The sequence below is a fragment of the Mustelus asterias genome, chromosome 16, assembly GCF_964213995.1.
Source record: "Mustelus asterias chromosome 16, sMusAst1.hap1.1, whole genome shotgun sequence".
Classification (NCBI taxonomy): domain Eukaryota; kingdom Metazoa; phylum Chordata; class Chondrichthyes; order Carcharhiniformes; family Triakidae; genus Mustelus; species Mustelus asterias.
In genome coordinates, this window is record NC_135816.1 from 42934977 (window position 1) to 42960531 (window position 25555).

At 43.0% G+C, this 25555-nt stretch overlaps 1 protein-coding gene and 1 long non-coding RNA gene across 4 annotated transcripts in view; one reads left to right on the top strand and one right to left on the bottom strand.

The window, feature by feature from the left end:
* Positions 1-229: 229 nt before the first annotated feature.
* Positions 230-11481, bottom strand: LOC144505135 (uncharacterized). Its single transcript, XR_013499778.1, has 3 exons — positions 11459-11481; positions 2095-2197; positions 230-386 (listed from the first exon to the last, which is right to left on the bottom strand). It is a non-coding gene; the product is annotated as an uncharacterized LOC144505135 (long non-coding RNA).
* Positions 4886-25555, top strand: part of sting1 (stimulator of interferon response cGAMP interactor 1) — a 39608-nt gene continuing 18938 nt past the window's right edge. Inside the window, exons 1-4 of one of the 3 annotated variants that reach the window (XM_078231027.1) lie at positions 4886-5238; positions 15608-15828; positions 20462-20657; positions 21648-21756. In XM_078231027.1, coding sequence (XP_078087153.1) covers positions 15608-15828; positions 20462-20657; positions 21648-21756 — 526 coding nt within the window. In that variant the 5' untranslated portion in view covers positions 4886-5238. Of the gene's footprint in view, positions 5239-5713; positions 5873-6139; positions 6411-15607; positions 15829-20461; positions 20658-21647; positions 21757-25555 lie in introns of those variants that run through there. The other 2 variants (XM_078231028.1, XM_078231026.1) reach the window with 2 other exon arrangements.

Sequence of the window (25555 nt, forward strand, 5' to 3'; positions counted from 1 at the left end):
GTGCAACAATGGGGGAGAACAATGAGAAAAAATAAGCAAGGACTTATTGACATCCTCAAGATCACAATAGAAAAAGGGACATTTAATGATGAGAGATGAGAAGGATTTAAAAATCTAGAACACAGATGTGAAACATATGATGGATTTAAAATAAGTGCTTGTAAGTTTGACAGTACTCAGCTTCCCCAGTGAAAAGTAGATCTCAGAGGAGTACCACCAGAGTTTATGAACCCGTGCGCATGCTCTCCCAGGGATGGAACTGTTCCTGAGCACAATGGACCCCCCTAAGATGGCAACAACCATGAACCAAGGAATAACGAATTGGTCCTTTGGGCACTTAAACAGTCCACCACCGCTCAGGGATCTCTGATGCCTAGCAATTGCACCTGTAAGCAAACACAGCAACATATTCAGAATCTTACATGCAGGATCGGAAAATAACACAGACTCGAAATAAACTAAATAATAGACTCCAAATGAATAGAGATAATTCCATGGTTCACTCTCACTGAATGACTTGGCAATGGAGGCAAGTGTAACACTCCAATCATAAGAGACAATATGAAACAAAGAATTCATTGTTAAAAGGGGTGCAGGCACAGAGAGAGCTGAAGGGAAATTTGCATAAACTGTCGAAGGTGGCAAGACAGGTTGAGGAAGTGGTGAATAATTCAGAAAATTCTGAGCTTTATGAATAAGACACAGTACAAAACCAAAAGAAGTTATGATGAACCTTTATAAAACAATAGCTGGAGTATTGTGCCAATTCGGAGGACTGTGCACTTAGATGGACATGAAGACTTTAGAGAAGGTCTTTAAAGATTCATGAATGGTTCCAGAGATGAGAGACTTCAGTTAAAAGGATGAATTGTAGAAAATGGGGTTCTTCACTTTAGAAAAGAGAGGGTTAAGCTGAGATTTGATAACGTTTTTCAAAATCATGAGGGTCTGGACAGAGATTCAGAGAAACAGAGCTTCGTTTCCATCATAATATTGATATTTTTCTGACGCTGGTCAATGGCACAGCTACCAACGTCAAAGTGTATTTCTTGGGTTGTTTTGTCCTTGCAGAGAATGAAAAGCCACATTATTTCTCTTCAATTCAACGGCAACAACTCACCGCAAACTGGTGGGTTGCGGGATCCTGGGTGACAATTTGCACAAGGTGGTCAGTTAAGAGTCTCAATTAAGTATGGCAGTCAGCCGCCAAGAGCTGCCTGTCCAATCAGCAGTGGGCATTGCTATGGGTGCAGCAATCCTTTGAAGAGAGGTGAATCTGATTGAGGGAAGTCCAGAGTAAAGGCAGTCATGGTTCAACAGAGTGGGGCAGGAGGGGAGAGGACAACCATTGCCGCCAGGGGATGCCCCATATGGCCATGGAGCATCCAGCAAGAAGGGACTCCTCAGAACTTCTAAAGTATAAGTTTATTTATCAGTGTCACAAGTAGGCTTGCAGTTCACTGCAATGAAGTTACTGTGAAAATCCCCTAGTCGCCACACTCCGGCGCCTGTTCAGGTACACTGAGGGAGAATTTAACATGGCACGTAACCAACACGTCTTTCAGACTGTGGAAGGAAACCGGAGCACCCAAAGGTAACCCACGCAGACACAGGGAGAATGTGCAATCTCCACACAGTGACCCAAACTGGAAATTTAACCCAGGTCCCTGGCACTGTGAGGCAGCAGTGCTAACCACTGTGCCACCGTACCACCCATACCTCTAACTTATAAACATCCAAAGACACTGCTTCTGCTGCTTTTTGAGGAAGGGAGTTCCAAAGAATAACTAACTGTTTCCATGCTTGCTGGTATACACGGCTCTGTCCAATACTCGGCTGACCCTAGGTGCAGGTCACATGCTTTCTTATATATCTGTATGGGTGGTACTGCATTCTGTCCCACATTAACCCTATATGTGCCAGACCATTATATTAGTGTTATACCTTGTGTTTTGTTACTGTCAAAGTCAGGGTGACCCAACTTGTATGAAGATAAATAAGGGGCTCTTCGACCATGGGACTGGAAGGGTGGTGCTGGTGACTATGAGAGGGGGAGGAATGCGTGATTTAAAGCAATCAAAACTTACAACCTACCTTGTGCAATCACAGCATTATCACCTCTCTGCTGGCTGACATGAGGACTTGCAGTCCTGCTCAAATTACACAGCTGAGATTCCCAGGCTCAGTCTCCCACAAGCTATTCTACAAACACAAGACAAAAAGGTGAGGGACACGGAAGCAATAATCAAAAGAAAGGACAATCCCATAAAGTACAGAACAGTTGGTCACCCTGGCTTATTTCAGTCCACTCCCAACAGTTCATTCCATGGGTGAAATTTTGTCCACTGCGAGTGTAGACAGTAAGAAGTCTCACAACACCAGGTTAAAGTCCAACAGGTTTATTTGGTAGCAAATACCATAAGCTTTCGGAGCGCTGCCCCTTCGTCAGATGGAGTGAAAATCTGTTTTCCAACAGTGCACAGAGACACAACATCAAGTTACAGAATACTAATTAGAATGCAAATCTCTACAGCCAGCTAGATCTTAAAGGTACAGATAATGTGGGTGGAGGGAACATTAAACACAGGTTAAAGAGATGTGTATTGTCTCCAGACAGAACAGCTAGTAAGATTCTGCAAGATCAGGAGGCAAACTGTGGGGGTTACTGATAATGTGACATAAATCCAACATCCCGGTTTAGGCCGTCCTCATGTGTGCGGAACTTGGCTATCAGTTTCTGCTCAGCGACTCTGCGCCGTCGTGTGTCGTGAAGGCCGCCTTGGAGAACGCTTACCTGAAGATCCAAGGCTGAATGCAGTGTAGACAGTGATATGGGGGCAAAATCCTGCAAGAGTCGGAAAACGAGATTCTCACTGGCGAGATCTCATTTCCTGATCTTCCCCACCCTCACTGGTGAAGTAACAAGGTTCCCATCCTTAAAGACATTTTAGTATTACTAACAGACCTCCCCACCACATGATCCCCCCTAATTGGATATTCATACCTCGCTGACATTCACAACAGCTTTATAAGAATGGGATTCAGTTGAGGGGATGCCAAGGTACATCTAGCCCCTGTGGGGAGAGGGACATGCCCTAGCACTGGTTGGTGCTGCCCCAAGCACAGACTGGCACTGCCAATCTGGTGGGGTGATGTATGTGTTTCTTGGGGGGGGGGGTGGGGGGGGGTCTTGAACTGTAGAGGAGGATCAAGAGCTCCCGAAACATTTGTTGTTGAGGGTGGGGAAAGAGAACCCTGATGCATGTGACGGGGGTGGGGTGAGTCCTCCGTGTCTATGGGGAGGAATTTAATTTCACCACTGACTCACCCTGCCAGTGATGACAGTGCAAAAAAAAATCTAGGGGCATGGTCTACATTCCTGAACATCTGGTCTGCAAACTGGGCTGTGCATCTGGAGCGATACACTCCAGTTTTCAGTCAGAGCCTGACACTGTGGCAAATTATGTTAAAATTCTGCCCCGATAAAATACTTAGTTGGCTTTGTTCTCTCCCTCCTTTACTGTAATAATTCCCATTTCAAATCCATAATCAAGGCTGTGATACTGATGTAAAAGCAAAATACTGCGGATGCTGGAATCTGAAACAAAAATGGAAAATGCTGGAAAATCTCAGGTGGTCAAATTTGTGGCGATCTGTGGAGAGAGAATAGAGCCAATGTTTTGAGTCTAGATGATCCTTCATCAGAGCTAGATACTGATGTATTTGCTATAACGATTTGTGCAGAATGTATCTGGATTGCTTCAATCTTATTGATAAGTCTCACCGTATAAAGATCCCACACACAACATACAAATTCCAAGACTGGATGAATAAATGTTTGGTAACCTAGCATTCTGATATTTTTGTTGCAATTACGAATGATTCCTCCTCAGAAACCCAAGAACCATGTTTGCTTTGGATGTTGTCTGCTGAACGTAGAATCCCAATTGAAGATTGTTTAGAGGATGAAACCGAAGGCGTGGTTGTGAGAATTTGACGATGGAGCTTTACACCTGTCTGCTGGTGAATCCTTTTTAGTGGTGATACACATGACCAGGCTTTTTTTGGGGGGCATTGAATACCACCTGACCATTGGTCCTACCGTTTTGGCCAAGCATTAATGACAGCGTCGTGATAGGTGGGAGCAAATTAGAAAAAAAAGTCAGCTTGACCATACCCTTCTCAAAAACCCCAGCATGATTCTCAATCATCCCTCTCCATAGCTGTGTAAACAAACATTATTCATGTCTGTGAAGCAGTCGGTTGCTATGGGGTAGGACAAGACACAATTGTTGAGAATCTTTGAAATAAATGCCAGAAAATAAAAATCCCACCCCCAAAATACCAAGCAGCTGCATAAAAAAAAGTTTCCAACTTTCCAGAGCTGTCAGAGATTGGAGTTTTATGTACATTTTACTTTGCGATAGAAAAACGTACAAAATCTTAAATTTTTGTGTTTAGTTTTTTTAAAACAATGCAATGTGGATTAAATCGGGCGGCACGGTGGCTAGTACTGTAGCCTCACGGCAGCAGGGAACCGGGTTCGATTTGGCTTGGGTCACCGTGCAGACTCTGCACAGACAGACATTCTCCCTGTGTTTGCGTGGGTTTCCTCCTACAATCCCAAAGATGTGCTGGTTAAGTGCATCGGCCATGCTAAATTCTCCCTCGGGTGTACCCAAACAGGTGCTGGAGAGTGGCAACTAGGGGATTTTAACAGTATCTCCATCGCAGTGTTAATGTAAGCTTATTAGTGACACTATTACATAAACTTAAACTTTGAAAAGTCACTGCATCTGAGGAACTCTAGATAAACCCCCAATTGAATGCGCAATTCAAGAATCATCCCCCACTCATTTATACCGCAGCAGATGCTGAATTGTTTGTCTTCAGCAGAAAGGAAAGGAGATTCAAGCCACTTCAAAAGGTAAAAGATGTTGGGGAGGGAACAAAAATCCTGGGCGCTTCTACAGTACACTCCCACACCCACCTGAACCTGCAGCAAAAAACGAAACTCATTTCTCGGTTTCTAATTTCACGGGATGGGAGCGTGCGGTTTCTTTCTCTTTTGGAGACATTCTCAATAATTTCCGGAACTCAGGCTGGTGTTTTATCGGAAGCCGGGGTTGAGACACAGTGCGACTAGAGGAGTGGAGTCCCGGAGCTGCTGGCGGATCCTCACCTTGCACTATCTGTCTCTCTCACTCCGGGGTCGCTCCCAACAGCTCAGACTGCGAGGTGAGTGCCCACCCAAACCATCAATCTGTCTGCTTCATGCAGACATTGTTTTAACTAGAAGCTTCCGGTGCCAGTGTATCTCCCTCTTGCAAGAGGCTAATGACTTTATGCTTATATATGAATTTGAGAGTCAAATTTGAGAAAGAATATCTGCAGCGCGGGTGTGAGGTTGGCAGGGAGACGTTCCCATTCCCAACTCAGCTCTCCTGTGGTTAAAAAAAAGGGGCGTCATGGACAAGTTGGGCCGAAGGGCCGGTTTCCATTCTGTAAACCTCCATCAGTCTGACATAGAGGAAACGTCCAGTAGTGCCTTGCAAGCATTATTCCCGGTCTCATAAATCAGACAAGCAACGAAAGACGCCGTTCGGCCCCTCGTATCTCTGATGCTTTTTTCCCCCCAGAGTAGATAAATGCAAAGTAAAGGAAATAACTTGATGCTTTATGGATGACGCGTTATAAATCAGTCGGCAGACACAGAGCTGCATAAGCCAGGGTTGCAAAGGGTGCTGAGGTTGCAGACCTGAAGGCGCTGGAAATACTCAATAGATCTGGGAGTGTCTGTGGCGAGACAAACACAGGAATTCACACCTCTCAGGTTACTGATCTTTCACCAGAAAAAGAAAGCGTTCTTGAGGTATGAAAAGGGTTTGGAATGGTGAAAAGCGGGAGGTTGAACAAAAGGGAAGGTCTTGTATTGGGGTTCATCCTGCAAAGCCAAGAAGAATGTTTCTTTACTTGTCCCATTGCCAAATGATGGGGGTGGAGGAAGTGTGAATGGCAGGATTACATAACTGCCACCCAAAAGCCAAAAAAGAGGGAGGGAAAGGAGAGAGATAAGAAAACAAGACAGCAGAAATAAAGGAAACAAAACACAACAGATCTGAAGTTGTTAATCTCAGAAGGCCGTCAAATGGCCAGTGGAAAGATGAAATGCCATCCCTCCAGCTTGCTTTGGACTTTATTAGGAGACTGAGACAGTGAAGCCAAAGTGGAGAATTAAAATGACAGGGAACTGGAAACTCATGGTCAGCGCACGTAGGCCTAGCAGAAGTGCCCTGCAAAAGCGATCACTCACTCCTCTGCTTGGCTTTGCCAATGTAGAGGAGAATTCTGCATCAGCAGCATACAAAATTGAAAGAAGTGGAAGTAGATCACGGTTTCTCCTGGAAGGAGTGAGTGTTTGTTGTGTTGCACGGTGAAATGTGAGGAGGGACGGTATTGCATCTCCTGCGCTTGCATATAGTAAGATGCCAAGGGAACGAGGGGAGCTTTTGTGGGTGATTAAGAAGTGGACCAAGATGCTGGGGAGGGAATGGGCCCTTTAGAAAGTTGAAAGGGGAGGTCAGGTAAAGTTGTGTTTGGTCGCAGCATCCCACTGGAGGTGGTGGAAATAGTACAGGATGGTCTGTTGAAGACAGTGATGGATATGGTGGAAGGTGACAACAATGGAACCCCATCATGAAAGAGGTGGAGGGGAGAGGGTAGAAGTGCGTGGAATGAATGGAAAATACATGGTTGGGGGGGGGGGGTGGGGGGGAGGAGGAGTCCTTGTTTGAGGTGAAAGAATGACAAACTGAGTACTTGTATTGAAGAATTGAATAAAAATAGAGAAACAAGGGGAATGGAATGGAGTTCTTACAGAAAGCGAGGTGACTCAAGTTGGAAGGGGTGGGATGGCGGAAGAGTTCTTAGAATGCTGTCGGGATAGTTACCTTGAACAGTATGTTACAGAACCGACGAAACAAGTTATCTTAGATCTGTTAATGTGTAACGAGGTAGGTAGAATTAAGGATGTTCTTGTGAAGGACCCTCTTGGGTCAAGTGATCACAATATGGTCGAATTTCTGGTACAAATGGAAGAGGAGAAAGTAGGGTCCCATACCAGTGTCCTCTGTTTGAACAGAGGGAAGTACAATAGGATGAGGGCTGAATTGGCTAAGGTGGACTGGGAGAGCAGACTGGTAGGTAGGACAGCTGAGGAACAGTGGAGGATTTTTAAGGAGATCCTTTTCAGTACTCAGCAACAATATATTCCGGTGATAAAGGAGGACTGTAAGAAAAGGGATAACCAGCCGTGGATAACGAAGGAAATTAAGGAGAGTATTAAATTAAAGACCGATGCGTACAGAGTGGCCAAAAACAGTGGAGAATCGGAAGATTGGGAAAACTTTAAAAAACAACAAAGAACGACTAAGAAAGCGATAAAGAAAGGAAAGATAGGTTATGAAGCTAGGCTAGCTCCAAATATAAAAAATGATAGTAAAAGCTTTTACAAATATATAAAAAGGAATAGAGTGGCAAGAGTGAATGTAGGACCCTTGGAGGACGAGAGGGGGGATTTAATAGTGGGAAATGAGGAAATGGCTGAAACTTTAAATAAGTTTTTTGTGTGTCTTCACGGTGGAAGACACAAATAGTTTACCGAATATTAACGATAGAGGGTTGGTAGGAGGAGAGGTACTCAATACAATTAATGTTACCAGGGAGGCAATGCTTGGTAGACTAACGGGACTGAAGGTGGACAAGTCCCCGGGCCCGGATGGAATGCATCCCAGGGTACTGAAAGAAATGTCAGAGGTAATAGCGGATGCGTTAGTGGTTATTTATCAAAATTCGTTGGATTCTGGGGTAGTGCCGGCGGATTGGAAAACGGCTAATGTTACGCCGCTGTTTAAAAAAGGAAATAGACAAAAGGCGGGTAACTACAGGCCGGTTAGCTTAACGTCTGTAGTTGGGAAAATGCTGGAATCCATCATTAAAGAAGAAATAGCAGGCCATCTGGATAAGAATGGTTCGATTAAGCAGACGCAGCATGGATTCATGAGGGGAAAGTCGTGCTGGACGAACTTGTTGGATTTTTATGAAGATGTGACTAGTGCAGTTGACGGAGGGGAACCGGTGGATGCGGTGTTTTTGGATTTCCAAAAGGCCTTTGATAAGGTGCCTCACAAAAGGTTGCCGAAGATTGGGTCACATGGAGTTGGGGGGGGGGTAGGGTGTTAGCGTGGATTGGGGATTGGCTATCCAACAGGATAATCACATCATATCCGACAGGAAGCAGAGAGTCGGATTAATGGGGTGCTTTTCTGGTTGGCAGATGGTAACTAGTGGCGTGCCGCAGGGATCGGTACTGGGGCCTCAACTATTTACCATTTATATAGACGATCTGGAGGAGGGGACTGAGTGTAGGGTAACAAAGTTTGCAGACGACAAAGATAAGTGGAAAAGTGAATCGTGTGGAGGGCGTAGAAGGTCTGCAGAGAGATTTGGACAGGCTGAGTGAGTGGGCGAGGATCTGGCAGGTGGAGTACAACGTTAACAAATGCGAGGTTATTCACTTTGGAAGAAATAATAGCAAATTGGATTATTATCTAAATGGAAAGAAATTACAACATGCTACTGTGCAAAGGGATCTGGGGGTCCTTGTGCACGAGACGCAAAAACCCAGTCTGCAGGTGCAATAGGTGATCAAGAAGGCAAATGGGATGTTGGCCTATATCGCAAGGGGGATAGAATATAAAAGCAGAGATGTCTTGCTGCATCTGTACAGGGCATTGGTGAGGCCACAGCTGGAATACTGTGTGCAGTATTGGTCCCCTTATTTGCGGAAGGATATATTGGCCTTGGAGGGACTGCAGAGAAGGTTCACCAGGTTGATACCAGAGATATGGGGTGTTGATTATGAGGAGAGACTGAGCAGATTGGGTTTGTACTCGTTGGAATTTAGAAGGCTGAGGGGGGATCTTATAGAGACCTATAAGATAATGAAGGGGCTGGATAGGGTAGAGATGGAGAGATTCTTTCCACTTAGAAAGGAAGCTAGAGCTAGAGGGCACAGCCTCAAAATAAAGGGGGGTCAGTTTAGGACAGAGTTGAGGAGGAACTTCTCTCAGAGGGTGGTGAATCTCTGGAATTCTCTGCCCACTGAAGTGGTGGAGGCTACCTCGTTGAATATGTTTAAATCACGGATCGATGGATTCCTGATCGGTAAGGGAATTAAGGGTTATGGGGATCAGGCGGGTAAGTGGAACTGATCCACTTCAGGTCAGCCATGATCTTATTGAATGGAGGGGCAGGCTCGAGGGGCTAGATGGCCTACTCCTATTTCTTCTGTTCTTATGTTCTGCTGGTGAAGGATCTCATGGGCACTATCTGGAGAAGAGCAAAGAGGTTGGGAGTTCTGGTGTCTCAGTTAATGTTAATCCCTCAAAATCAATATTTATTGCTATTTTGGAACCTGTTTGCTCAAACGTGCCATCTTAAATTGTGCGCTCTTATATCTAGAGTTGAATTTCTTTTGTCAATTATCCGTCCACTTTGCAAGCTTGTGTATGTCACCCTGCATCCTTCCAGTCTGTTAACTATAGCCCCAATTTAGTACCATCTTTAAAATCCAGTAACTTCAATTCCCAACTCAATTTTTAAAAAGTTTTAATTCTCATTTCTGGGATTCTAGAAATAGATGATATCCCATTTCTGTTGTGCACCAGAGTTGCAATGAAACTAAAAACACTGTAAGCAGAAGAGTGTCTCGTGCTCAATCTAGTCTAACTATCTATCTAGTTGTATTAATAGATCCACAGCAATAGCCATTTGATTTGATTTATTATTGTCACATGTATTGGTATACAGTGAAAACGGTTTCTTGTGTGCTATACAGACAAGTATATCATACATAAAGGAAATTAGAGGGTGCAGAATGCGTTACAGTCATAGCATTTGTTATGTTCATAAATTTTTTTAATAGCTTCTTTTGCATGCTCAGAATTTCCCAAATGCTGCACTGACCACAATGCCTTGGAAGTGTGTTTAGTCACTGCCATAAATGAAAGTAAAGATTGCAGGTCCTCATGCAATTAAGGACTGGTTTATTTGACATTTATCAATAAGTGCCTATCTTAGCTCAGTGGCAATACGTTTGCAGGAAGTAGTTTTTAAAATTTGGTACATGAGCATTATTTGCAAGGCAAACATTATTTTCCTCAGGAAGGCCATGGTGAGTTACCTTCTTAAATCACTGAAGTCATGTGGTACAAGTGCATCCATTGTGCTGTTAGGATTAGGAAGGGAGTTCCAGAAAGGAATAGCAATATATTTCCAAGTCAGCATGGTTTATGGCTCAGAAGGGAACTTGCATGGAAAATGCAGTCAATGGAGCCTTAATCAGTTGCTGCAATGCATCTGGTAGAAACGACATGCTACATAGTGCTGCCTGTATGCATTAGTGATGGAGGATGTGAATGTTTAAGATGGTGGATGAGGTGCCAAACAGAATGGTGGGAGTGGGCGGATCAATGGCAAATGAAGTTCCAGTAAAGTCTGAGGTGATTTCCTTTCGCAGAATTATGCAGTCTCCCTTCATTAATGTAAATGTTCCCCTGGTTTCTTTACATCTATCCCATTCCTAGGTTTGTCGTGAAGAACATCGACCAGGATTTCTCTGTGCTACCGACTTAATATTCTTTCAGTTTATGGGAAATCATTTGTATATCTGTTCATCTACACATCAGTAACTACTCAAACATGCCAGATGAGTCATAGAAGAGAGCAAACCTTTTATTTACAGAGCCTGAGTTAACAACAAGTCTTGACTCATCAAGTGTTAAACTCAATCTTTGTTTTAATTTGTTGAAGTAAATACTCAAGTATCCATTCCAGACCACCAGGGGATGCTATTGTAACATCTCTGGGTCCAGCTATGATGAAAATGGTTATTGGACAAAACATTCAGCCCGAATAAAGTAGCAACATATGCTATTGAACCCGAGAAGGTGCCTACTGCAGAATTTACTGTCAGTGATATAGTTATTCTTAATAATGTTATGAAATATGTATTTGTTAATACATGTTTTATAGGGAGTGTTTTAACCCCAAGAAATGGGTGAGTTTAGGTCAGGTGGGAGATTAAAGATTTAAATATGAATCTCAACTTGTATCCAACTTCTGGTTTTCCACTCCCAGGAGGGAGGTTGGCAAGTTAAACATTAGAAGGAGGCCAAATGCCTCATTTTTAGCCAGGATTTCTGATTTAGCTCTGGACGGCCAGATCAGAAGCAGCTACAGCAAGTTACATTCAGGAGGGAAGTCCCTTTCCACTTACCTGCTGGATTCACTAAACCCCACCGCCCACAAACCCTCCCTTGCCCGAAGGCCTTGAATTCCCCCTTGGGCTCCTACCTCCCTGACCTCTGCTGCTTGCTGGGTCTGTGTTTGGGCCTACCTGGTTCTGTGGCCTCTTCTCTAGCATTCCCCACGCAACAGGAAGCCAAGCCCATCAATCAAGCTGACTTCTAGACAGCGTGCCTACTACCGACATTACATGTATGCTGTGTAATTAAAATTTCATAACATGTAAAGAAAACCCAACTCAGGATTTCCTGCATGCTACAGCAATACAGGGAAAAAAAATGTCACTGCAGCTGTACAGGACCTTGGTGAGACCACACCTGGGGTATTCTGTATTTTTGGTCTCCTTATCTAAGAAAGGATATATTTGCCAAAGAGGGAGTGCAGTGAATGTTCACCAGACTGATTCAAAATTGTTATTTGAAGAGAGATTGGGTTGGTTAGGCTTGTATTCACTGGAATTTAGAAATCTAGAACAAGGAGTCGCCATCTCAGGAAATGAGGCAAGCCATTTAGACAATGAGAAGCTTCTTCTCTCAGAGGGTGAACATGTGGAATTCTACTACTGAAGACTGTGGAGGCCAAGTCACCGAATATATTTAAGAGGGAAATAGGTAGATTCTAAAGGCATCAAGGGGTATGGGGAGAGTGTGGTTTTGAGATAGAGGATCAGACATGATCATATTGAACAGCAGAGCAGGCTTGAAGGGCCAAATTGCCTTTTCTTACTCTATCACTTTTTCCGCTCTCACCAGATCATAAGTTAAAAATTTCACCCCCAACTTGAATCAGAGAGAATGACATAAAACTCCTTTTGAATTAATAAAAAAATTGAGTGCTTTGTCTGGCAAAAACTGAAACAAGAGAATCGGTTAAGAAAGTTGTGCAATGTTGGTCTGAGGAATCGGATGATCTCCTACGGGACTGCTTTGAGTCAGTAGAATGGTCAGTATTTAAATTCTGCTACTAATCTGAACGAGTACGCTACTACAGTTACTGACTTCATTTGCAAGTGTGAGTGCCAAAGAAGCAAATCTGTGTTTCCCAACTGCAAACCTTTGATGAACAGATATCCACTGCTTGAAATCCAGGTCTAAGACGTTCAAGTCAGGCGACCCTGACCTATACAAGAAAGTCAGATATGATCTATGGAGATCCAAAGATGCTAAAAGACAGTACTGGACCAAGCTAGAGTCTGAGGCTCGTCACAGACTCCTGCTGACTATGGCAAGGTCTGCAAGACATAACAGGCTACAAGATGAAGGCATGTAAAATCGCTGGTATGAATGCACTTCTTCCTGATGAGCTCAATGCATTCTTTGAGCAAAAGATCAGCAAGAGCACACCCTCCACCCCAGACGAACCTGTATCCAAGATCACCATTGCAGATGCCAGAGCAGCCTTCTTGAAAGTCAATCTGCAGAAAACGACTGGCCCAGATGAGCACACAGATCTTGTGTGGATCAGCTGGCAGGGGTAGTCACAGATATCTTCAACCTCTCTTAGGTCCCTATCTACTTCAAGACGACAACCATCATCCTGGTACCAAAGAAAAGCCAGGCAGCGTGCCTTAATGACTATCGTCTGGTGGCTCTGACATCCATCATCATGAAGTGCTTTGAAAAGGTTAGTCATGGCACAAATCAATTCAGGCCTCCACGATTGCCTGGATCCACTACAGTCACCTACCACTGCAACAGGTCCACAGCCGATACCATCAGCCTGGTCCTGCACTCAACCCTGGAACACCTAGATAACAAAAACACCAATGTATCAACTACAGCTCAGCCTTCAACACCATTATTCCTACAAAACCCATCCCCAAACTCTGTAGCCTGGGGCTTGGCTTCTCCCTCTGACTGGATCTTGAACTTCCTAACCCACAGACTGCAATCAGTAAGGACAGGCAACAACACCTTCTCCATGATCATCCTCAACACCGGTGCCCCACAAGGCTGTGTTCTCAGCTCCCTACGATACTCCTTATTACACCTATGGTTGTGTGGCCAAATTCCTCTCCAATTCGATTTTCAAGTTTGCTGATGACATCACCATAGTGGGTCGGATCTCAAATAATGACAAGATGGAGCACAGGAAAGAGAGAATCTGGTGAACTGGTGCGATGACAATAATCTCCCCCTCAATGTCAATAAAACGAAGGAGATAGTCATCAACTTCAGGAAGCATAGTGAAGGACATGCCCTTGTCTACCTAAATGGGGATGAAGTAGAAATTGTCGAGAGCTTCACTTTTAGATGTTCAAGTCACCAACAACCTGTCCTGGTCCCTCCATGCCGACTCTGTAGTTAAGAAAGCCCACCAACACCTCTACTTTCTCAAAAGACTAAGGAAATTTGCTATGTCTGCTACAACTCCCACCAACCTTTACAGGTGCACCATAGAAAGCATCCTTTCTGATTGTATCACAGCTTGGTATGGCTCCTGCTCTGCCCAAGACCACAAAAAAACTTCAAAGGGTCGTGAATGAAGCCCAGTCCATCACTCAAACCAGCCTCCCACCCACTGACACTGTCTACACTTCCCGCTGCATTGGAAAAGCAGCCAGCATAGTCAAGGACCCCATGCACCCCGGACATACTCGGGGCGATTCTCCCAAAAAGATTCTAAGTGCCACATTGGCGGGAAAAATGGTGTAAATCACAATTGTTTTTTCAGTGCAACTTCAGACTCGAATCTCCCATACTGTGTGCACTGCAGAGGTCATAATCGGGAATATCATTAAAAGCTCGAGGGGCAGGGCCTATTCACACCAGAGTCTGACAGTGCATGCGCAGTGGCTCCGATCTGTCAGCCTGTAGTTTGCTGGCCAGCTCAATCATGGCTCCCATAAGCATTCCTGGTTCAGCCCCGACCCTGAACCCCACCATTCTGGAGCACCCCGATCTCCAGCTCCCCCCCCCCATGATGATCCCCCACACCACCCCAGCAGACACCTCCCCCACGGAAGGCAAAACCCCCCAATCACAAGCCTCCCTCCAGCCCCAACTGGATCCCAATGCAGAACCCCCCCCCCCCCCCCCCCCCCCAATCGCCCCCTAGGCCCTGCCCCCAGCTGACCCCACCCCTGGGCCCCATCTCCTATACCCCACCCCCTTGGCTCTGCCTGGTGGGCAGTGCCAAGGTGCCCCTGGACATGGCACTTTGCCCCTTGGGCAGTGCCAGGGGACAGGCTGGCACTGCCAGGGTGCCCATGCCCAAGAGACACCAGCCCTCTGCTGTCTGACCTCCTGGGGGCCCCCGATTGCCCCCTTTCACTCCAGCAGGGTCCCCCGCTGGTTCCCCAAAGTGGGGAGCTACTCTAAACCCCACAGGAGTGAAATTATACTGGCGGGGTGGGAGATGCTATCGGGCCCAGAGAATTCAGTTCCGGGCCCGATAATCACATTAAAAATAGATTAAAATGACTTACCTGGTGTTCCTGCCGGTTTCCTGTGTGGTCCCGACTGCGCCGGATTTCCGGCAGCGAGAGATGCGCATGCGTCGGGAACGCATGTGCGAATCGGCGCATGTACACGTCCCACCAAAAAAACAAAAATGAGTGGGTTGGAATGGGAGAATCTTATCCACCCTCTTCTACCTGCTTCCGTCAGGAAAAAACTACAAAAGTCTGAGGACACGTACCAACTGACTCAAGAGCTTTTTCCCTGCTGCCATCAGACCTTTGAATGGACCTACTTCGCATTAAGTTGATCTTTCTCTACACCCTAGCTATGACTAACACTACGTTCTGCACTCTCTCCTTTCCTTCTTTATGTCCAGTATGCTTTGTCTGTATAGTGTGCAAGAAACAATACTCTTCACTGCATACCAATACATATGACAATAATAAAATCAGATCATCTTCACACAAGCGGCTGGATTATGACTTTGTGCAACAGTGTAAAATGAGTGATAGTGAATCGACAACCTGTTTTATATTTTTATTTCCATTATAGGAGAGCTGTTAAAATTGTCTGCCAATTTGCTATCAACCATTGTTCTCCAAATACCCCAAAAAGTGATCAATACACAGAATGGCTTCATTTGGTTGGAGGTAGAGAAAACCCTGGAATCATTTAAGAACAATTTGAATTTATAATGGAAGTACTGCAGGATGGTTCCAGATCATGGAACTAAAAATGGGTCAAATGACCTCCCTCTTCTGTAATTACCTTGTGAATATTTACTATTTGTAATTCTTCTCTGGACCCGTCACTAATTATGAGTTCTTTCATTTTCACAGATGGTCTCTTTGTTTGCGAATGACATACCACTGCCTCGTGGAAATGCAGCCATTTGGTCTTCCATCGCGGTTATGTTTGCATCTTTCACTTATCTGCTTTTTTTCACTGAGGTAAAGGTTATTGTGCAGCAAATCATGCTTCAGCTTTTCATAGCATTCCTAGCTGGAAGTATGATAAGGCTTTGTGAGTTTCTGGAGGAATGCCGGCACATCCCTTCAAGGTATGTACATGTACTGGCTAAAGAAGGAGTCTTATTATCAGCAATTATTGAATCATCAACATTTGCAAAACAATTTTGCTTAATGCTCTTTATTTTTGTGCATTTCTATTAGGTTATGTGGCGTGTTCCCCAATTTAAAATGCATGATCCTCAGTATGAATGTAACAAAAGTAATTAAACCATAGTGATGTTCTTGTCTTTAGGAGAAATTCTATTGTTTCTATTGCCAACCCTGAAGGCTGGATGGTAGGTCCTTGATAGCGCGAAGCACATCATGAGAAATCTGCCTCGACTGCCTTGTTATCGGATTTAAACCTTGTAACTTGAAATTATTCCTGCCAAAACGGTCAGATTTTCACAGATGAATTCCATTAAAAAGTGGATGCTAATATTTCCAATTAAAACAAAATTTCTGTCCTTTGTAGCAACAGCTCTATTTCAGAAAAGGCAACAGTATAGACCATGGTACAGGGTGAGAAAAAAGTCCCGTAATTATATTTCAATGTTGAAAACTGGATATTGAGATACAATGGATGTACAATTGTTCAAAGTTTATACAAATAGTTAATGCTAGTTATAAAAATATGACACCAGTAATATGGGAACATGCAAAACTAAAATATACCAAACTTTTTAGCCACAGTTTCAATTGTTTAGCCACTTGCAATTCCATGGAAAAATAGATGCTTTCAGCACAGGACGAGGGCATTTGGACCTCCTGCCAGTGCGGTCTCTGCAGATGAAATTGAAAACCAGACCCGCTGTCCTGCTCGTTACACACAAGTGGCTGCGGTGGAAGTATCAATTCAGGCTGGCCTTTTAGGTTTAAGCCGATTTATTATAAACCACTTCCTCACAGTGCTACTTTCTTACAAGAAGCTCTTCATCCAAAGTTTTCCAGCTGTCTATTTTTATAGGACAATCAGTGCTAGTTAAGTGTGACAATTCCCTGAAGGGAATAGTCATGCACTGATTAATAGTACATTGACAGATTCCCCTCTTTTTTTAAAATTAAAGCTTTGAAGGAAAAAGTAACGACCATTTTTTTTTAAATCCAAACAGAAATAAATGATCTCACATTTCCACATCTATGAATTCCATAACCCCTTTACCAACTATACACAAGCCTCTATAAAAGAGAAATTAGTTTTTCATTTAATAATTACAGCACAAGACAACCCTCTAACACGTTTAGTAATTTCTTAGTGCAAGCACTTTTTTGTGAAACACTTCAATAGCTGGTGACATACGTCAACCCATTGTAATTTAGAAATTTCCCTTCTAACATTTATTTTATGCCAGCTAGGTCTATTCTTAGCCTTTTCCCAGTTACATTCTTTGTTGAATGAACGTTATCCCAAAGAGACTGTTGTCAACATGACATTCTATGGGTAAGCTTTTCTCACATTTCCCCCTTTTATAAAATTTCTGACAATATGTTAGACAAGAGTTTGCATGTTCTCCCTGTATGCAAGGTATTCAGATGCATACAACTAATTCTAGTCCCTTCTAGAGCAAGTGAGCATCTGATAGCACTGAAGGCAACTTTGGATTTTTTTTTTCCCGTACACCAACTGGTATAGACTGAACCCCTCAATCATTTGTAAAGAGTTGTTTGTGTGCATCACCCATGTCAATGCTGTTATCAGTTTACAATCTGATTGATAAGCTAATATCTTAGGTAATATGTCATCTATTACTGCATGGTTTCTTTCGCAAAGACATAACTTACAGGGCTGTCAGCTGTATTGTGCATAACTACAATGTTTAGATTTTCACACATGAAATTCCCCAACATTACCTGTCAGGAACTTCATTGGTGCTGCCATTCCTGTTCCTACCGATTTATCCATGACCTTATCAACTATGGTCCTTTTGTCTTTATTATGTATCAGTGGATAGGCTGAATTTGGTTACCATACCTATGAAATGTAGTATTCAAATACTCCTATCATTGTCCTACTCACAAGTCCATTGCGACTGCGTTGTTAAACTCCCTGGCTAGTGGCAAGCTCACAATAGGATGCAGTGGTGTCTTGCGATATTGAATGCAGATTTTGCATTGAGAAGTGATATGTTCAATAATGTCATTGTATCCTTTATCAAGCACCCCTGCATCTCGAAGTAGAGACTTCAGTTTCTGTGGTGCTGATGTGCAAACTATCTGTGTAATTTCCAAATTATATTTTTGACCACCAAATTCTTATTCCGTGGTTCACAAAACTTAAGAAATCTTTGGCTTCCTTAGTGGCATGCAGTAATGGCCTGATCGAGTAAAATGCAGATCCACATATTTTCCAAACACGATAGTCTGATCATTTTTTATATCTGGCATCATCCAAGTCTTCTTCATCACAGATCACCTTAATAATAGCAATGATACTGATTAATCCCTGCAATCCTGCAAGGGAGCACCACACCTTTGGAGGATGTTAATGTATTGTCATCTCTGAATGTAAAGCAGTTGTTGTTTTCATACCCCCTGACCTTCCACCAGGCTCTCTTATTGAGACCCCCCCAGATTGCAGTTAAGCTAGTCCACACCACACACTGTAGAAGTGCAACCACTGTCCAAAACTACACAGTTGAAGGAATCAACCATCAATATGCTCATTACTGGATTCAGACTCGCAGTAACCAATACAATTCCATCATGGTGATCACCATTATCAATTTCAGTCTCAGAAAAACTCTCTCATGGGTTACTTCAAAAACACAGTTCCTTTGCTGTGGGCAGTTCATCACAAAGTATACTGGGAATCACACCAGAAACACTAATTAACCATGCCTCATGCATTTTCTGGGTCCCAGGCATGTTTTTTGTCTCAACTTTCAAACTGGCCAGCGTTATGACCATTTTCAGAGCTCTTATCATTAATTCCATCTCTGTAGGGTGGCACAGTGGCTAGCACTGCTGTCTCAGTGCTAGGGACCCAGCTTCAATTCCAACCTCAGGTCACTGTCTGTGTGGAGTTTGCATGTTCTCCCCATGTCTGCATGGGTTTGCACCAGTTTCCCCTCTCAGTCCAAAGATGTGCAGATTAGGTTGATTGGCTATGCTAAATTGACCCTAGTGTCAGGGGGAATAACAGGGTAAATATGTGGGGTTACGGGAATAGGGTGGGATTGTGATCAGTGCAGACTCAATGGGCTGAATGGCCTCCTTCTGCACTGTAGGGATTCTATTGGAATTCAATTGAAATTGAGCCATCATTGAATCCTCTATCCTTTGTTTTCATATTCTAAGAGAGAGTGCCTGGGAATGACTCTTTTCTCAGAATTTTTTTTTAAAAGAGCAACAGTCATTTGATCGGGGAGCAATTATTTTCCACAGGATTTGAACTCATTAGCAGCAAAAGACTATTAACATGGGAAACATGGATACCATTCAGTAATATAAAACACAAATACAGATTCTGGAAATTCAAGTGCAAATCTCTGTAGTCTCTTGTAACATTTATCAAAATCCATGATATATTCTTCCATGGACCAATCCTCTAATTTCCTAAACCAAAGATTACCCAGGCTTCATACACTTCCAATAACTCATCCCTTTTGTAAAACTTATCCAAAAATTGTAACAGAAGGTGCAATCCCTCCTCTTGACCCAGATCATCCTCTTTCCACTCTGAAAATACCTTACTCTATCTTACTGTTGGGTAGTAATGATATTGCTAATGCCATACCTTGCTTCTTTCAGGGTATGGAAGTAACCCAGGTCCTCACTTCAACTTCAGCTTCAGCTTCCCATTGCTGATATGGTTCAAGTCAGAAAAATTGATGGACAGTCAAAACTTGCAGTTTCCACCATTCCATAACTTAAACTATCAGCAACAGTACACTTGTTTTTCCTCAGAGGATTGAGACAAAAGCCTTCATATGCAGCAGACAATCACCAATCTTAAAACCCATCCTCTGCTACCATTGTTACTCACAAGTGGCTGTAATTGAAGAATCAATCCAAATAGGTCTTTTAGTTGCAAGCTGCTTTATTGTAAGACACTTGCTCAGTGCTACTAACTTACAAGAAGCTCTTCCTCTATAGTGTCTATTTGTAGGACAATCAATGTCACATGCTTAACCAGCAATTGCCTTAACAAGGTAGTTGTCATATACTGTGATTAATAGTACATTGACACAGCTTTCTCCCATATCCCTGTATTTTCCTCTGCTTCAATTATTTATCCAGAATTCTGTTTACAATGATCTATGTCTCACCCACTCTCCATGGCAAAGCATTTCATGCCACAAAAATCCACTGTATAAAAAAAATCTTATTCTCTGATCATGGATTCTCCAACCACGTTCAATGGCCTTACCCTGTTTAAAAGAAGTTGATAAAATCTTGGTTTATAATGCTTTATTTGTGAAAAAATACTAATGTGTTAATAAGGACTCAAGACTTTTAATCTCTTCCACATGATATTGGTTAGTTTGTGTAGAAATCTGCAGTATGTACTGAGGAAATTTAGATGTTATACAATTCCTAATGGGCTAAGTAGTTACTTAACTGTAACAAGATGTAAACTTAACTTAAGATGTAAAACTGGGGTGTTTAATTCTTGTAAGAATAGAACAATTTTGAGTTTTTGTTACTACTACTTGAATTTTCAAATCTACACTTATTTTGTAGATATAAAAATGGCTGGATGGCTTTGAGCGCATCATTCAATCTCAAGGGATATGGCTGTGGAATAATAATATTTCTACTATTCTACTGGATAGTTTATGAGAGCGAGATTGACCATATAGATTTTCCAAGTTCCTTGGCATGGCAAGTAAACATTTGCTGTTTCTGCTATGCATTCCTAAAGGTTTTTGGATTTCTGGTAAGTATTGATTATAAATTTTTAAAAACTGTATTTTGCATTCTTTATCCCACAGTGATGTTTAGGAAACCTTGTCTTCTTTAGGTTTCTCTTAGACGTCAGCTCGACCAGTGGATTCAATCACATGTTTGAACTAAGTGGGGTAGAATCAAGTAGAAGAGATTAGCACTGCTGCCACACAACACCAGAGACCTGGGTTCAATTCTGGCCTTGGGCGACTGTGTGGAGTTCACACATTCTCCCCGCGTCTGCGTGGGTTTCCTCCGGGTGCTCCAGTTTCCTCCCACACTCCAAAGATGTGCGGGTTAGGTTGATTAGCCACGCTAAATTGCCCCTTAGTGTCAGGGGGACTAGCAGGGTAATTACGTGGGGTTATGGGGATAGGGCCTGGGTGGGATAGTTGTCAGTGCAGGCTTGATGGGCCAAATGGCCTCCTTCTGCATTGTAGAGATTCTATGATTCCATGAAGTGTGGGAATGATACAGGAACAACAGCCTAACTCTAAAGTTATTTACATTTGTTTAAAATACATTTACTTTGTGAATTAGTTTTATTTTACAATATCTTTAACACACTTATAGGCAAAAAGTGAAATTCATTCAACTGGTAACAGTGTTTAAAATGTCTAACTGTTTAATTGAGAAATTGTAAGGGTTCTGATAAAAAAATTAAAGCTATACTCTTTTGTGAACTCGTAGAAATATACTGTACTTGAGCTGAGATATTCTACATTTAGGAAAATAATGTGCATTTCTTGCCACTCTGTATACAGGTGCTGATTAATTGTCTATCAGTAGAAATTAGAAAACATTCACAATTAAAAATCCCTGTGCTACTTTTAAAATATTGGAGCAAATAGCCTTGTCATCCATTTCTTTCAATTTAGACGTCACAAAACTCTTGTGTGAGATCTAATAAATACAACTGTGTTTGTAAAAGACATATTAGGAATATATATTTTATTTAACAAAGTAATACATTTCCCTATAGGATCCCACGCCAGCTGAAATTTCAGAAATCTGTGAGAAGAATAAACTTAATGTTGCTCATGGATTGGCTTGGTCCTATTACATTGGTTACCTGAAGTTTGTTTTGCCAAGTAAGTATTTCTATGTCAGTCAGTATGTATTGCTTTGTTGACCAAAGTGTATTATGAATTATTCAAAGCCTATTATATTTGCATGTATATTTTATATATAAATATGAAACACCAGTCAGATTTATCAACTAATTCCACAGTATTACCTGTCATTATTTGTATAATGTGTATATAACAAAAGGTGTGAAGAGATGACATCCCTGAGTTGATGTACTTGTCATAATGGACAGATTTATTCCTTGGGAATTGTTCGTTATTACTGTTAAAAGTTATTATTGCTCACAATTTTATTCTGCGAGTACTTAATGGCTCTTACCAAATTCCTTTCTCTGCCATTTTAATGGAGGAGTAGACTACTTTAAATCAAACAGCAAAATAAAGGAGATGTTTGGTAAATGAATTAAATGTTTGGGTGGAAAGGAAGCAATTCCAGAAAACATGACCAGAAAATAATTAATACTCAGCACGGCAGTGGGGTGAGTGATTAGGAAGTCACTTTGTTCCGTCTAAAAACAATTGGCTGTTTATCACAGTAGAACCGGTGTCGGAAAGGGGGCACCAAGACATTAATGGCCATAAGAAGTTTAAAGGGCATCATTAATATACTGTAACAAAAAAATACCCTGAAGCTTCAAAGGAAACTTTGCTCTATAGGGACTGGCCCACAACCCTTCTGGCAACATGTGCAATATTAATGACATGCCACAATCCAGTGGATTATCTCTGAGTGGAAGCATGAGAAATGTAAGTGAGATGGCCATGTACAAATTGGTACGATATACAGTTCATTTAAAAAAAGAGGTGCTTGATTCACAACAAATACTATCGCAGTTGTTGTGCAAGAGTTCTCTACCATTGTGACCTGTGACCACACTGACCATCAGTGTACCGAAGAGGTTAGTCTAGCTCAGATGGCTGGACAGCTGGTTAGTGATGCAGAGTGATGCCAAAGTGTGGGTTCAGTTCCCATAGCAGCTGAGGTTATTCTGAAGGCCTGCCTTCTCAACATTGCCCCTTGTCTCAGGTTTAATCACCACCAGTCAGCATCTCCCCCTTTGAGGGGGAGAGCAGCCTATAGTCATCTGGGAATATGGCAACTTTACCTTTATGACAGAGGAGCAGTGAATGAGGTCTTCTCAAGTTCTGACTAAATGAATTCTATTTTGTCAGCATCAGATAGAGCATTCCAAACAATTATCATTGGCAGTGAAGGTAAACGCATTTATGATACAAGAACCTTCAAGGAAATAGTGAATAAGTAAATCTGAATGGATGTTATTTGTATTGACTTTGGCAGGCATTTGATAAGGTCCCTCATAATATGCTATTTGCTAATTTTGATACTCGTGAAAGTGAGGGCAAATTATTGACCTGATTAAGAAAAAGGGGCTGAGTGCAGGAGCTAGAGAGTTCCCAAAATAGCAGGCACTCTAATCGGCAGGGTGTGACTAAAAGTGTCTGGTGAGGATCTGTGTTGGGGCCTCAACTATTCACTGTATTTACTAATGATTTAGATCAGGGGTTTCCAAACTGGGGTCCACGGACCCCTGGGGGTCCGTGAAGTGTCTTCAGGTGGTCTGTCAAGCTGAAAGTTACCACGTGACCGGTAAACTAGTCAGCTTCTCAGAATCCAGTGCTTCAAGAGCTCTTGCTCTGATTGTCCCATTTGATTTAATCCATCTTGTTGTTGCTGGATAGAATAGCCTGTGGCCAAAAGTGAGACCGAGGTGAAGCAGGAGCTGGCAGGAGATAACTTGATGTGGAGATGCCGGCGTTGGACTGGGGTAAGCACAGTAAGAAGTCTCACAACACCAGGTTAAAGTCCAACAGGTTTATTTGTAGAAACTTGATGTCTGTGTCGATATGCGCGATCTTCTTGGAGATCCTCTCCACTTGGACCCGGCAGTTTGTGGCGTCGGCGCCACAAACTGCCGGCTCCAAGTGGAGAGGATCTCCAAGAAGATCGCGCATATCGACACAGACATCAAGTTTCTACAAACTAAACCTGTTGGACTTTAACCTGGTGTTGTGAGACTTCTTACTAAGGAGATAACTTGGCCAGGGCCTGGGTGGTGGTGGTGACAAGAGGTTGTGCGTGGCCTCCAGGCAGCGTTGGTGGGGTCTTTGGAAGTGATTGAGTGGGGTTCAGGCCTCCGGAAAGGAGCAAGTGGGGTTCAGGCCTGGGGAAAGGAGCAAGTGAGGTTCTGGCTTCAAAAAGGAAGCGAGTGTGTTGGGTTTTGTGTATTATGCAAGGAGCGAGTGGGGTTTGGACCTCGAGAAACGAATGAAGAGAGTGGTTTGGGCTTCAGGACAAGAGTACGGGGGGCTTGTTTTGGCCTCGGGAAAGGAATTGGAGGGGGAGGGGGTTCGGGTCTTAGGAAAGGAGGGGGAGTTCGGGCCTTGGGCGAGGGATGGGGGGTTCGTCCCTCAGAAAGAGGTGAGTGTGTGTGTGAGGTTATGAGTGTGTTTTTGTGTGTGTGAGGATGTTTGTGTGTGAAGATGTGGATGTGTTTGTGTGTGTGTGTGAGGATGTTTGTGTGTGAAAATGTGGATGTGTTTGTGTGTGTGTGTGAGGATGTTTGTGTGTGAAGATGTGGATGTGTTTGTGTGTGAGGATGTTTGTGTGTGAAGATGTGGATGTGTTTGTGTGTGTGTGTGAGGATATGTGTGCATTTGTGTGTGTGTGTGAGGATATGTGTGTGTTTGTGTGTGTGAGAGGATATGTGTGTGTGAGGATATGTGTGTGCCTGTGTGTGTGAGGATATGTGTCTGTGTGAGAGAGAGAATGTGGGCATGGGAGTGAGGGATGTGAGCGTGTCTGAATGTGAGCGAGAGAGAGAGACATGAGTGTCTCTGTGAGGGAAAGATGCTTGTGTCCAATATTCAAATCAGCTTTCCAGCATCATTCCTCCCATTAAAAATGACCAAGAGTAAGGCTTATGTATTTTTAATCGGATAACGTTTAACTTATTACTAGATTAATATATGCATATAGTTAGAAAAGACTTGTTTACATTTGATTTCTCTGTCCACACCTATTTTGTGACAAAAAAGGGGCATCGACATTATGAGAATGCTTGAGGTTTCCTGATGCTCTTGAGAGGTCACTAGCAGCTCAAAACGTTTTGGAAACCCTGACCTAGGTGATGGAATAGAACGCCACGTGTCCAAATTTACTGATGTCACAAAATTAGGCAACATTTTAGGCAGTGCAGATGGAAACAAACAGTTACAAAACGTTAATGATAAATATATGGGCAAAACTACACCACATAGGTTTCAGTGTAGGCAAATGTGAAGTCATCTGCTAAAAAACATAGAACAAATGTTTGTAACAGCAGAACAGGTGGAGGAAGAGGGGCCCAAGAAATTAGAGGACACAGAGGTGCTTGATTCACATGAAGTACTGTCCCACACATGCAGAAGCATCCCAGGGTCAGCTGCTAATGTGACCTGTGACTGTAATGTATGTTGGGGCATAGCCCCTTTAAGGAAGCGGATCATGTGACCTCAGGTGTGGAGTGAGCCCAGAGTGGGCAGCCTACGTTTGGAGTGTGGAGCGAATAGACAGAATAAAGAGCTGGATTCCCTGATGCCTGACTGTGGAGTAGCTATTAAGGGCAAGCCTCAGTGCAACAGGATTTAACCATGACCACACTGACTATCTGTGCATGGCAGCGGGGCAGTGCATAAAGATTTCTCAAGTTCACTACACAATTTTGGATTAAATTAATGAACCTTGTTTTTTTAGAACCAAATGGTAAAAACAGCTGAAGTCCAAGGAAAGTTGGGGCTGCTG